General features: G+C 44.8%; 1 protein-coding gene across 1 annotated transcript in view; it reads right to left on the bottom strand.

Annotated features, from left to right (window-relative positions):
• Window positions 1–3,447: 3,447 nt before the first annotated feature.
• The window catches only part of SRRD (SRR1 domain containing), a 101,840-nt gene continuing 90,556 nt past the window's right edge, over window positions 3,448–14,731 (bottom strand). Inside the window, exons 6-7 of the mRNA XM_086943138.1 lie at window positions 4,893–4,938; window positions 3,448–4,326 (exon numbers count right to left, since the gene is read on the bottom strand). Of these exons, the coding sequence (XP_086799264.1) occupies window positions 4,048–4,326; window positions 4,893–4,938 (325 nt within the window). The 3' untranslated portion in view covers window positions 3,448–4,047. The remainder of the gene's footprint in view (window positions 4,327–4,892; window positions 4,939–14,731) is intronic.

Genomic DNA, 14,731 nt, shown 5'->3' with positions numbered 1-14,731 from the left:
AAGAACTGTTACATAGATCTGCATCTTCTAGACATGTCTAATCTTATGAAAGCAGCGTTATATATATATAAACAACTATAAAGAAAAAGCAATGTATTGTAAATATGAGTTCTAAACATTGTTTTATTTGATTTTAGATTGTTTTGTTTGATGGTAATTTCCTGACGAAAACACCTTCAGTGACGAAACGTGCGTCGAAGAAACCATAGTTTTATATATATTAAATTGTTGATTTGTGTAATGAATTTTATATATATATTTTAATGAAATTCATTGACTGTTGTTTTTAAGTACAAACATTACCTATTGAGATAATTAAAATGCATGATTTTTTAATAATTTTTCTTTGAACTCTTTTTTCACCCTGCATTTGTTGTATATTGCCTGGGATTGTTGTTTTCCATTGCTTAGAGTTTATACTACCACTGCCATCCATAACCCTTCTTCGCCGTCCCTCTACGCCCAACAAACCTCTCTATTTTCATCTTTCACATGTAGCCTATCCAACTACAATGCCTGCTACATAGCTTTTTGTGCGGCAAGGGCAGTGGTACTTTGCCCTGCACACACTCAATTAACTACAGAATCTACATATTCTTCTCCCTGTCCCTAACCTTTGCTCAGTCATTTCCAATGGCATAGCTTCTTTTGGAGGACAATGTACAGTGGCACTGCAACACTTCTCGCTCTCACATGTGCTTTTAATCTTGACCCACACAAGTTGTCTTTTAGCACCCATGTTAGCTGAAAACAACAACACATCCTAATCGCTGTCCTTTTGTAAACCGTGACCCCACCTCTTTGTCTTCCTTTTCCACTTCGAAGCTTTACAATCTCCATTAATATTCTTTTAGATCATCAGTTGCCACCATGTACAATTATATTTTAACATTCATAACTCTTTGAAAATGTCACACACCAATATGTGATTACAAATATTCAAATATAAAAAGGCAATGCTAAAGTTGCTAAACCAACAAACAATCATACATGTTCCACTACTGTCACCTGTCCCTTCCTTACTATAAAAACGAACAAATGACTTAGGGGCACATGCATCAATGTAGGCAATTAAGATTCCATAATTGCGATTATTAAGAAATTGCAATTAAGGAATGGCAATTGCCTCTGCATGTAGGTTTTGCTAAAATATTAGCGATTCCCATTCATTCCTATGGGCCTAGAGGAAATGGGAATTGAAAGCACAATTTCAAGGGTGCAAGCGGGCAAAAAGGACACCTTGATGCAGTCCTGAAATTGGCATGTGATCACATGTTTCGCACACACATGCCCCAAGGGCATCTATGTGTGCAACATGGCACTTTAAAAAATGCTCTTTTGTGCATTTTTCAAAGTTTTAGCAAATTACCATCAACTTGAAATTGATGGTAATTTGCGATTCCAAATTGCGAAATCACAATTTTGAAGTGCATCATGCATTGCATTTAGGGAATTCCAATTTGCAATTCCCCAAATGCATTTGCAATTTAGGTAATCGTAAAATTTGAGATTTCCTAAATTGCAAAATTGCATTCGGGTTGATGTATCCCAAATGCAAAAATACCGGTAGCAAAGAGCCCCTTTGCGAATAGTACTTTCAATGATGCATGTGTCCCTAACTCCGGTAGAAAACAAAAGGAATACTTATCAAGCTTTTCCCTTTACATTCTCACATTTCCTTACTTTTTTAAGTCAGTTTGCAATTTCCTTTATAAACAGTATTTACACAATAAACTTTAACATCTATAAACAATACTATCAGGATACAGCCTTCAAATAATATAAAAAACAGTTCAACTTATTACATTGTTCTTCTTTTACTTTATTTACCAAATACTTCACAAACAAACTTTACTAAAGGCAACAACTCGGCACTCGCAATATAGAGGTGAGAATTGTTGGCTTTGTCTGTACTTATTTAAAATTATTTTCAAGTTCTGGGAAGATTGGAATACAGCCATACTCATATTTGCCAACTTGCAGCTGTGAAGAGATCTTCTTTGAACTCCTCTCAGGGAGACCGGAATACCACCACTACCACATATACTTCCATTATGAGGGGAGTAAAGCCAGTAAAGCATACTGTCTGCATCAATGTCTGCCAGCCATAATCTCCAAAAGGGAGAGGTCCTTCAGATGTCATTGAATTCAGGAAGCTCTAGGTGCTGGAAGACAGCTGTATTTGTTTGATAGGGCTAGAATTCTGCTGTAATAACATTTATATCTTTTTCATATATTGATGAAACTGTTCCAAGGCTACTCATCAACCATATTTATTTTATTTTACAGAGTTTTATATAGCGCGAACTTGACCCGAATCGGGTATCAGAGCGCCTTACATAGCACCAGTTGAGTTACATGAGGACACATTCATGGCACAGGGAGATTAAGGGCCTGATGTAGGAAGCCTAATACCAGTCGGTAACGGCCGAAATTACCTAATTTTGGCCGTTACCGACCAGTATTAGGCATTTGAGATGTAGGTGGCTACATTTCAGATTCGGTAATTTACCCAATCGGTAATTTAAAGAATCAGTAAATTACTGAATTCTTAAATACCGATTCGGTAAATTACCGAATCTGAAATGTAGGAAGCACTCAAGTGAGTGCTTTTCCCTTGTAAGGATTTGTTAATTACCACCAACTACAAGTTGGTGGAAATTACGAAAACCGTTAAAAAAGCAATTTTGTGCTTTTTTAACAGTGCCATGTGGCAGACATACATACCCTTAGGGCATGTATGTGTGTCACATGTGCACCCATGCACTATACAGGGGTGCAACAGGGTGTCAATGTGACACCCTGCCACCCTTGTAGGTCTTCCCCCCCTTACCGATTCGGTATTTACCGAATCGGTATTCCCCATTCATTGAATGGGGTATACCGATTGGGTAATTACCGAATCAGTATTTACCGAATTCTACCAATTCGGTAAACATTACTGAATGAATACCTACATACCATTTACCCATTCTAAAATAACGAATCAGTAAAAATCGGTATTTTAGAATCGGTAAATGGTATTTACCTACATCTGGCCCTAAGTGATTTGCCCAGAATCACAGGATGTTCAGCGTCATTGCTGCGACTCAAACCCAGTTCCCCAGCTTCAAGGTCGATCGCCCAAGCCATTAGGCCAACTCTGTTGTTTTCAGGTAATTGTTGTAACTGTTGATTTGAATCTACTCATTTGTGACGTACGTCACTGCTTTTGAACTGTTCGTTGTACATCTCTGCTGAGCCTGGCTGATCTCCCCAACTGATTAATGCATTAAACCATATTGTATTGTTAACCTGCTCCTGTGTTAACCCCTTCTATGCTAGTGACGAACCCCAGCCGTCATGCACTACGGTGCTCGTGTGCTGATGACGGCTGGGGTTCGTCATGGCCCGCCCGTGTTCGGCCGGCGGCCGCACACGGGAAAAAAAGCGGCCGCATCGAAGGGGTTAATCTTACAGAGAATTTTCCCTTCAACATCGTGGCGAGCTGAGCCAGGACTACCACTTCTTCTTGCCTCCTGCCACACCATGGGCACCACCTGTCCTTATAGAAATGGTTTTGCGCAACTAAAAGAAGGTAAGAAGATGCCGGTTAGAAAGTCTTCACATTTCTCTGGGCGGGTGGGGCTTTGGAGTTGGCATTCTTCAAAGGTGAGAACAGTGTGAATGTCGTCCCTTATACCTTACAGGGAGCATGTTGACAGTATAATGTGTCTTATGGTATTATTGTTTTATTTAATGTTTATATGTGGGGAAATGCATGCATGATTGTGATCTGACACAATAACAAGGACTAGAGCTCCGCTGGTAAGTCCGGAAGGTTCTAGCGCACCTGGCTAAAAGAGCCAGAAGTGGTCAGGAAAGAGTAGGACTTGAAGCTGGACAGCCAGCATATGTTCTGACGTGAAGGTAAAAACCTGGTGTTCATTGGAACTTTATTCTGAGTACGAGCAGAACAATTCAAGTCACCTCGATTAGCACTGATATATGTATAAAAAATAAAAAAGATACTTGAGGGTTCAACAATGGAAAACAGTTGGACCTGAATTATGGTACTTGTGATTTCAGTTGATGCTGACTTCCTCCAAAAAGCCTAGTCTCCTTGGATTTTGATTCACAGCCACCATCCGAAAAGTCACTTTTTTTCTGATTCCTGATGATCTCCACGTCTTCACTTTCATAAACCGGCTCATCCCGAAGGAGCCAAGTTTCACTGTGTAATCCTTCTAGCTTTTGTAAAGGAAACCAGTGTATGGCTGTGTCATTAAATATTTCGGAATACTGAGGTACTGAAGGAAATTGTTTTTCTTCTGTCCCTTGTAAAACCTTTAGAGAAACACAGAACATTATTAACCACTGAGCATTTAGCCAACATATACAGAAAACTTCCCAATTTAATATTTTCCAATAGTCCTTTCAATTAGAGAAAACATGTACTACTACTATAACCCTTTTGATATCCTAATTGTGGTACATTATTCACTCTAGTGTCCTTTGGACTACCTTTCAGAGTGAAGGTACAAAAACTGAATTTTCTGGGACATCATTAATGTAAAAAGCTGTTCTTTCGAGAACGGAAAAACAGGAGCAAAAAAAGTCAAAAGTTTGTTGATCCTCAAAGGGCATAACAATTCTACGAGTGGCATCAACTGGAAATACAACAGGAATTTCTTGAAACTGTCACATCACAGACACTTAACAGGGAAATGTCTGGGGAATTATATCTTCTAAGGTCAACACACTGTGTAATCATCGAAACTGAACACTAAATGAATATAACTAATAACTATAGCACTGTAGATTACAGTGGCTGTAGATGAGAGTGGCTGAGTCAAAATCTTTAGATTAGACCAAAGTATACATATATGAGATTGATATAAAAATGGATGTACCTTTGCGATGTATCCATACTCTCTTAATAATATTCTGGTTGGCAACCTAAAAGAAAACAAGTCGGAAAACAAATGTAAAAAAATGCTTAGTGAACATGTTCTCAAGTAAATAAAATAAAAATCTTGCCAAAAGTGTGTGCCATGTCCAACTTCAATCCGAAAACACTTTACTGAGTTGTAAACATGTCATTTGTGAACCGGAGGAAGTTTGCTGGATCTAAGACAGCTAGCTTTTAGACATCATGAGCAAAATATATTCAAGACTGTCAAACATGGCCGGTACTAGTCATTTAATTGGAATTATGATTTCTGAAGTTGCACTACCAACAAAATTGCGACCACACACTTTTCTATATTAAAGAAATAAACATATAATGTTTTTGATCTTCTCATAAATGTAAATATGAATGCCTATACCATCAACCAAAATATTGGTTTTGGGTATGCAAATTCGCTCTTCAGGACAAAACAGTTTAGAAATAAAAATGTGTTTTCAAATAGTGGAATATGTGGCTTCCATTGACTTGCTGGGTCTCCTTCACTACATGCTCTTGGTCACTGTGCATTTCACCTTCCCCCTTAAATCTAAGTACTCACTATACTCATTACAAGTGGCCCGGAATTTGCAACGGAGCCCTTAGCCCTGTTCATAGAAACACCTGGACTCAGACATGTCTGATTTCCTCTGAAGCTTTCAGGATGGTAAAAACAACTGAAAACCCAGGGGGCAACTGTGGGACGAAAGGGAAATTACTGGGTGAATACAACCTGGAATTACGGATGCACCTTATATTTCTCCTTTTCTTAGTGAAACCTCGGGGTTCCACTCCACAAACCTACTAACTTCGCACCCTGGCAATAATGTGCGCCCTCTTAAAGTTACTTCCAGGGGTGCCAACGTACTAGGAGCAGTTTCCAATCTCTTGTAATGAGACCTCAAGTAAGGGCATTTAAAGTACAGCTTAACATAAAGGATGAAGAGGCGCCAAGGAAAGAAGTGTTATTTACCATTAACAAAAGTTCTGAATACTCATTAGGCATTTATTTTGTTTAGTCACTAGTCATTAACAAAATGCAAACAAAATATATACTAAGATCGTATACCGAACAACAGGCACATTTTTTCTGCTTCTCTTTTTGCATTAGGTGCATGATTTTATTGTACTTTATGACAAAAGGGAAGGGTCTGCAACTGAAGATGGTAAATACCTAACTGAGTAGTGGTAATAGAAGACAATGATTTATTTTCTTTGCTCAGAGGATCTTCTACAGTTTCATTTGTGTGATGTTGCTAGCGGGAAGCCCGCAGGATCGATGAGCTTTATGGCCAGTACACTTCCAGCCTAAAACATACCATCATCTGAACTCATCTGCTCCGCTGGCTCCAACGTGGAGAACTCACTTAGGCTGCCTTATGGTACTCCGCTTCTCTACCTCAGTAACTGGAGACTCTGCTCATCTTCCAGGATGCCCATGTTGGTACAAGATCCAAAACAAGACATTAAAACTTATCCCTACCCCTTGCGGAAACAGTACTTCTGAATGGCGCATTCAGGCCTTCCTGTGCTATTTTGTCGCCCTCTTAATCAATTAAATTGTGTCCCTATGTTTTCATATGCATTGTTCCTTCATTCTCATTCAATTTTTCAGTTATACTTGGATGCTGCAGCACGGCTTCTCACGGGCACCTCAGTCAGAATGTCAGCCAAACCAGCACTTAAGCTGCTACACTGGCTTCCGATACGCGAAAGGATAAAATTCAAATCCCTATGTATCGCACACAAATTGTTGCAAGGTAAGGGGCCCCCCCATATTGAAGAAATTAGTCGAACCCTACAAAGCCAACAGACCACTTCGCTCAGATTTCGAGCGTCTGGTCATTGTGCCCAGAGTAAAAAAGGCACGCACAGGAGGATGGCGATTCTCTGTAAATACAGCTAAACTGTGGAATTCCCTCCCCCTGAAACTAGGGGCTGAATCCTGCCATCTGCGTTTTCGGAAACTCTTAAAAACCCACCTATTTCCTTAATCTTCATTTATTTCTCTGGTTTTCGCTCCGGTCTCTCTGTTCTGGTTTAGCGCTGGGATGCTTCCGGGTATCTATGCGCTCTATAAATCAAATCAAATGTGCTTCAGCGTGGTTCAATCTCCTCAGCTCGATTTTACCTGCACACTTAAATGTTTATTTACTGATTCGCAGATCTTTCCTAATGGACAGTGGGACAAGTGCTATACATGAATGCTGAAAAGGAGCGAGCGCTCACTAACTTCTCTTTGAGGCAGACAGCCCTACTGAATAAGCACTTGGATCCGGAGCAGATTTTGTTATAAGTAAATACTTTTTCATAGGCTGCTCTGCAAATCATCAGAGAGTATAAATCCCTTAGAAAGACCTCTGGGAATAACAGGGAATATCTAGCTGTGAAACCAGTTATTTCCTTAAGGTACAAGGAGTCTTAATTTCTTTGGGAACATGCTGGTCATATCCAAACAAACATCGGAGACTTGTAAGAACTACAATTTTCCTATGAAGAGTAAACCGCTTTACAATAGCCTACATTTCACTTGCATACATGCAAGTATGAAGAAAAATTACTGCACAGAATAATTCTATAAACCAAATATGTGCACAGGCTCAAAAGGAATCATGCACTTTTAATAGGGCAAATACTAACAATAATTTAATAATAGGTCAATATGGCTGAGATACCCGCCACCCCCTCTCAACACAATCCCCAAAGGAGGGAAACAGGAAACAGTTCTTGAAATTTTTGGAAGAGGGAGGGAGTAACCCTCCCGGCCGTATTTATTAAAACAAAATTAAAACATTAAATCAACATTTTCATATTATGTACAATTTCATTACCACATTGCGATGTTTGGCTAACCTTAACAGATTCTCTAATACAGAGGTTCTCCTAGCCGAACTAACATCCTACACACATTTACTTGAAATTATGAAATTGTACATCCTAACGTTTAAGGGCCAACGGCAAGGTCGTAACCGGTGTCAAGATCCCTAACCAGAAATACCCCCCCCCACTTGTGAGGGGCGACAGCACTGAGGCGTACCTCAAGTGCAACTACCAATTTCCCTTTGACTTGACGGGGGCACCAATAAAACTCGAGGCCACTTAAAGGTCGTTCGAGGACTCGTGTGAGGTATCTAGAAGGTAGCGTAGACCCCCCCCCAAACCCCGCACAACTTACCACATCTGCCGTCGCAGACGTCACTGGCCCCGGGAAATTCCCCAGGAGGGGGCTGTAACCCCTCCTACACAGGAAGGGGCCTTGACCGCCTTTCCTTTTCTTTCGGCGACCCATCCTTAGAAGGGACCGCCTCCCCGTTGAGGGGCCAATGGCCACCTCTCCCGAGCGCTCCCATCCGTGTTGGGTGACGCCCACTCATAGGGATCTTCCAATTAGTGCTCACCGATCATGACCCTACCGCCACAGGCCGGATAGTTGACCGGCTATCCGGACCCCCCACAAAGCTCCTACTTAAAGGTCATGTTTTAACGTTTTTAACCATGCTAAGAAGTCTCCTATGAGTAACTCATTCCCCACCCGAGACAAATGCACACCATCCCCCAAATACATACTGTCATCTTTAATACAGCCATGCGAAATAGAATGCAATGTCCTGGAACGGAACAACCTACTCACTTTGTTATTAAGCTTTCTCACAGAGTGATTCAAAGCAGGAACAGAAATAGCCCCTCGCCACACCTTTCGTGGGATCATATGGGACCACGCAATTGTGCACCCCGGAACTCTCCTCGCCAACCAACTTACAGTGGAAAGCATTGCCTCCAGGAGAAGTCGTCTACCGGTGGTGACCAAATCATTGCCCCCTAGATGCACTATGATTATAGACGGCGGTGACCTCGTCCGCCCTAACAAACCCTCGAAAAATGCTTGAAACTGGTCAATACAGAGCCCGCCTCTTCCGTAGAAGGACACCCTGTACCCGTATTCCCCAGCTACGTGAATCATGTCACCTGCTTTGAATACGTCCGCGGCACGCCTCACGTATGAGTGGCCCACGACCCACACCTCCTTCTTCACAGCTGGTGATGTCCGACCGCTGGCCCGGTGTTGGGTCGACTGCATAGTCCGCCCCGCCTCGTAGGCTTGCGCAACTGAAAACCAAACAAAGACAAGAAGCGTGAGTACATCATTACAGCTTCACAACATGTGCAACCGCACATACCTCTTATAACACTTGGAGGACCAACGCCCCACTCGTTTCACTTGTTCAACATTAAGACCCCTAGCTGTAGCTTCCGTAGCAGCCCCTATCCGAAAGGAGTGGGTCCCAAACTCGCCCGGGTTCAAGCCCGCAGCGGCAATTGACATCGCAAGCACCCGCTGAAATTGAAATTTCGTCAGTGGGGTGGCGTCCGCGTGTCTCAACAAGGTCCCCCCCCATGATGCCACCCTTCGTGCTAGGTAGTTTTCTAAACACTTTACCGGACACAGTCCCCATCAGTCACCCATCCCATCTTGATCGGTCACCCATCCCATCTTGATCGGTCTTGGACCTGACAAAGGAGACAGTCATTGTCTCTCCTCTGATCTGAACGTGTTCCTGGCACAAACCCCCTGTCACATCCCGTTTGTTCCTTGCCACCAGTTCGCTTACCCGCATCGCTCCATGAAATGCCAGCGTAAAAGCGGCTCGGAACAACACCGTCTCAAACTGAGATGAACATGTGGCAGGGAGTGTGGCCAACAACTGGGCCAACCTATCCAAACCTATCGGGCGCCTCTCATCTACTCTGCGACCCTCAAGGCGTTGCCACCCACGCAGCGCTTTCTGTACAACGAAAGACGCTGTCGGGTCCTGGATACCATGAGCCCTGGCAACAAAGGAAATGGCAGCACGATGCCTCTGGGCCGTAGCCACCGATTTCCCAGCCCTACGTAAGGACATCAGAAAATTCACTACCCATTCCTCGTGGCCCCAAAGCCCCTCTCCATCAGTCCCCAAAAAGGCTAAATAGGACCGAAACGCCCCTTCATATGCCTTCCTTGTCCTTGGTGCTAGGCTCTCTCCCACGAGGTGACGAAGTTCGGGTCACCGAGAGACCAGAGAGCTTCGGGAAAGGGTGCCGGCTCTGGGTCCGCTGTGGGAAGGAAACCCGAGAAAGCCTGCATATGAAAACGAGACAGTGCATCAGCCGCCTGATTCATTACCCCCGGGACATGTTTTGCTCTGAATAGCACATTCAGTTGCATACACAGTAAAACAATTTCTTTGAGCAGTCTTAAAATCAGTTTACATCGTGCTGCCTGGCTATTGATGCACTCGACCACGGTCATATTGTCAGACCAAAATACCACAGAGTGATCTTTGAACCCTTCGGGCCAGGTTCTTAGGGCCACCAAAATGGGGAAAAGTTCCAAGAAAGCAATATTACTTGTCAGTCCATTGTCATGCCACCATGCCGGCCATCTTTGTGCCGACCATTTTGTGCCGAAGATGGCACCAAAACCTATGCTACCTGCCGAATCTGTCCATAGCCCCAGCTCTTCAGAGGACACGGCCGGTTTGTTCCAGACGACTCGACCATTAAAATCCGCCAGAAATGCTAACCAAATGTGCATGTCCTGGCGGACCTCAGCCGATAGTCTTGTGCGATGATGACCCTCCTTTAGGCCGATCATAGCTTGGGCAATTGAACGGGAAAAGGGGCGGGCCATCGGTATAACCCTCAGGGCAAAATTCAACTGTCCCACCAACTGCTGTAATTGATGCAGCGTAACTTTAGATCCATTTATACACATTTGCAGGGCTGCCCTGAACTTCCCCACTTTGTCAGCTGGTAAACGAAAACAACCCTCACTGGAGTCTAACTCGATCCCCAGAAACTCGAGGCAAGTCGCAGGACCCACCGTCTTACCCGGTGCCAATGGCACACCAAACTGCTTCATTAATACACAAAATTCGGCCAAGGCCTGGCCACATTCGAGATCCCCGGCTGCCCCAAGGAACAGAAAGTCATCAAGGTAATGCATTACATGTTGGAAACCCGTCCTCTTTGTGAAGACCCATTGTAGAAAACTACTGAATTTCTCGAAATAGGCACAAGATATAGAGCACCCCATCGGCATACACCTATCCATGTAATAATGACCCTGAAACATGAAACCTAGGAGACGCTGGTCGTCTGGGTGTACCGGGAGCAATCGGAACGCTGACTCGATATCCGACTTCGCCATCAGCGCCCCGGGCCCCAGGCGATTCAAAATGGCTACGGCCTCATCGAAAGATGCGTACCGCACCGAACACACTTCTGGGTCTATTGCATCGTTTACAGAAAGACCACGTGGAGCTGATAAATTATGAATCAGTCGGAACTCACCCGGGTCCTTCTTGGGGACCACCCCTAAAGGAGAACAAACAAAACTCTGCACCGGGGGTACACTAAACGGGCCGGCCACCCGACCTCGAGTAACCTCTTTCCGGATCTTATCCTGTACCACGGTCATATGCTGCAGGACCGAAAGTTGATTTTTACACTTCTCCACACCCTGAAAGTCCCCTACTGGGATGCGGAAACCATACGAAAACCCGTTCCGCAGCACCCCAGCAGAAGTACGATCCGGGTATTCACTGAGCCAGGGAATCATCGCCAAGGTATCAATCGGGGTAGGTAAAGGCGCCCCTCGGACTATGTTAGACCTGTTTGGCGCCTCCTCTACCCCCGTTATCACCCGTTTTGGCTCTGCACGTGGACTCAGGATGGGACGACCCGCACCCACTACATTCATGTCTAAATTTACACGATCCCTGGGGCCTAGTACATTTACCTCTGTTGAAATTCCAGCAGAACCCCCTTTTCCCTGTATTGCTGGCAGGTCTCGAGTAATCGTCGGTACCCGTACCTGATCGAAAGGGCGTCCCCGCATATTGGCGGGAGGATTCGCCAACATTACCCCCTACCAATGGCATTTTCAACATACCTGTCTCCTTCATTTTATCCCATGTCAAAGAATCGTAACAATCCCAGGTTAAGCTTTTGTTATGCTCTTTAGCCTTTCTGAAAAGATTATCGTAGCAGAACCAATGGTTACCCTGGTGTGACGTCGAGTACCCCATGATTCGCGACTGATAGGTCGGCAACTCGGAAAGTAACTCGGGCCTACGTTCCCCTAAGATCGACGTAAAAATCCCCCATGCTTTGCCCCAATTGCCAATATTCTCATTCACTTTAAAGGCGGCCATTTTTGCGCGCCAAACACTCGGATGCATGAGGTCTTTCTGGCCCTTAACATGCTCCACCTCATAATGATCAACAAGCAACGAGAAGATGTTCACATATTCCCCCGCCCAAATCTTCTCTTTAATTGCCAAAGGCACATGTTGACCCAACCTTTCTCTACGAGAGGGTGCTGACTCATCCCTCGCAATCGGCAATGGCCGCTTACCTGCACCGGACGCTGCCTCTGCGGTCGTAATCGTCCCTTGTGGCTTGTCAACTACTGCAGCCGGCGCGGACACCTTGGCTGCCTCCCGTTTCTCACGCAGTTGCTTCATCAGCGCCTGCGCGTCGACAGCCGTGGCGCCCTCACTACCTTTGCCCAACCACGCTGCAAGTTGTGCTGCCAGCTCGGGCGGCATATCTTCATTGGACACCGGGGTGACCACCACGGGAATCTGATTCCCCTCCACGGGTACTGGGGTTGGCGCTTCGAGCGGGGTACGGGGAACCGGGACGTCTCCCCCAGCTGGTCCCCTCCTTGGCCTCTTGGCTCTCCCTCCTGGGGCTGCTCCAGCCGAAGGACGTTCCGGCCCCCCTGCCCCCTCTCTCTCCGCCACCCGCTTCTTCAGCTCGGTCATCTCCTTCATGAGGACCCGAAGCATCTGTTCAGTCGTCATTCTCTTTCCGCCTTTCTTGGGCATTTCTCCGACAGAGACAAAAGAAGGATTACAACGCTCAAAATTGGCTCTTCGTTCCGTCTCGAGCTCACGTGCAGCGAGGAGGTGCAGCTTCAGAGCACAGGAACAAGAGGATGCCTTCTGGTCTTGCGTCCCCTTTTATCCGTCTTCAGGGCGGGCGTAAACCCGCCCCTGCCTGCCCCGAGGGCGTGGCCAGCCGCGTCAGTGTCTAGGCCAGCCCACTCTAGGGCGGGAAAAAGCGCGCCCCGGCTACGCCGCTTCGGGCATACCAGCCGAGACACGCCTCCCGCCCAAGATGGCTTCCAGGGGGGATCGTGGTACTCTGCCATACGTGCGGGGGGACCGAGTGGTCGCCCCTTTCCATATTACGCTCTCAAATTGGAGCTGGACAACAACCCGAAAAGAACGTTTCTCTCAGATCTCCAAGTACATGATAAAATAATTATTTAAACCTTTAGAAAACAGCTGCTGACTTGATATCCTCCAATGTAGCTAAAGGATATTCTGCAATGGCTAAATAGAACAATATCTACTACAGGAAGAAAAAAAACTGAAATGATGGTAGCCTAAGTCATTAAGAGCAAGGTGAGTAATAGTGCATTCTATGTCAGGACTGGAAGATCAGACTATGCTTTACCTTCATTTATTCACTCAGCAACCTAACAAAACATATTTATCCAAAGACTACAAATCCCATGAGTCTTTGCAACAACTCAACATAACCATAAAGTAAGTCACATATATCCAACATCAAAGAGAAACACATTCTCTTTCTTTGCTGCTCAGCAGCCAGATAACTGTTTTCCTTAATATCTTACTGACGGGACTTATTGTGGGAATATTAGAATAGCCTTGGTGCTGTTTTTCTCACTGACTGTTTTGACATGCATAATGCTTCGGAACATATTACTGCTTCGCTTGCTAATATACAGACTGTTCTGCTTAAGAAACAATTGAGCGCCGAGTGCTGGGGCCTCATCGGAGCGTGGTCGAGGTGCATCAGTAGATGCTCAGACCAGGCCCTCCTCCGAATTCCAGGCATTCCTCTCGCTCGCTGCAGTGAGATGTGCGTTGAGCAGCTGAGCCCAGTAAGAGGCGTGGAGGCGCGAAGATAGGAGCAAATAGCTGCTTTTCCAAGTAAGCACTCCGCCCGTTTTAAATTAGAAATCCTTTGCAAAGCCTAAATACTCGACCCGTTCCTAATTCCATTTTATTTTGTTGCAGTCAGGATTTTCGCTGTGCGGCTCTCGTAAACAGTGCTCGCAGCCGCGGCGCAATCAATCTTCGATAAGGTAGGAAGCTGGTCCTCCGCTCTAAGACCTTTCTGCACATTGACATAACAGGCTTAATAACAGCATGCCCGTTCTTTCACAGCATCACTTGATAACCAGTGAGTAATACAAAGGTGTAAGAATACCGAGTGTTGAACACAATCCGGCATCCCCCCCTCATGTCCATACTGCTAACATATTAAGGAAGGCTTTTTTTCATAGCGGCACCCATTAAGGTATAATTCAGCTCTTAACTGAGAAATTATAGCAGGCTTTTGATCTTTTGTTCACCTACAGAATTCGTATGGGCGTTTTTTGACAACTTTCGACCTTTGGGGCCAGAGAAGTTTTCAACAGGTAAATTTAGATAGGAGTAGAGAAGTCTGAGAGAAAGAAAAGAACCTCTAAAGGTGTTCTTACACTGATACCACTTTTATTTTTATTGTTCAAAGTGACAGCGACCTCCAGTCCGTGTCCTGAGGAGAACCCAAAAACAACACAGGGTTCGAAACGCGTTGACTTTCCACCTGAGATAAAAAAAGAAGGGGCAGATCTGGGGCAAAAGAATGTACTATAAATGCACAATCCATTCTGCTTATCCCCCCTGAATCAGACCCCATCGAGTAAAATAAAAATCTCAGGCTTGTTTAGACAAGCAGGCT

The sequence above is a fragment of the Lissotriton vulgaris genome, chromosome 11, assembly GCF_964263255.1.
Source record: "Lissotriton vulgaris chromosome 11, aLisVul1.2, whole genome shotgun sequence".
NCBI classification, from domain to species: domain Eukaryota; kingdom Metazoa; phylum Chordata; class Amphibia; order Caudata; family Salamandridae; genus Lissotriton; species Lissotriton vulgaris.
Note: the sequence above shows the minus strand (reverse complement) of the source record. Positions and strands in the feature narration are given on the sequence as shown.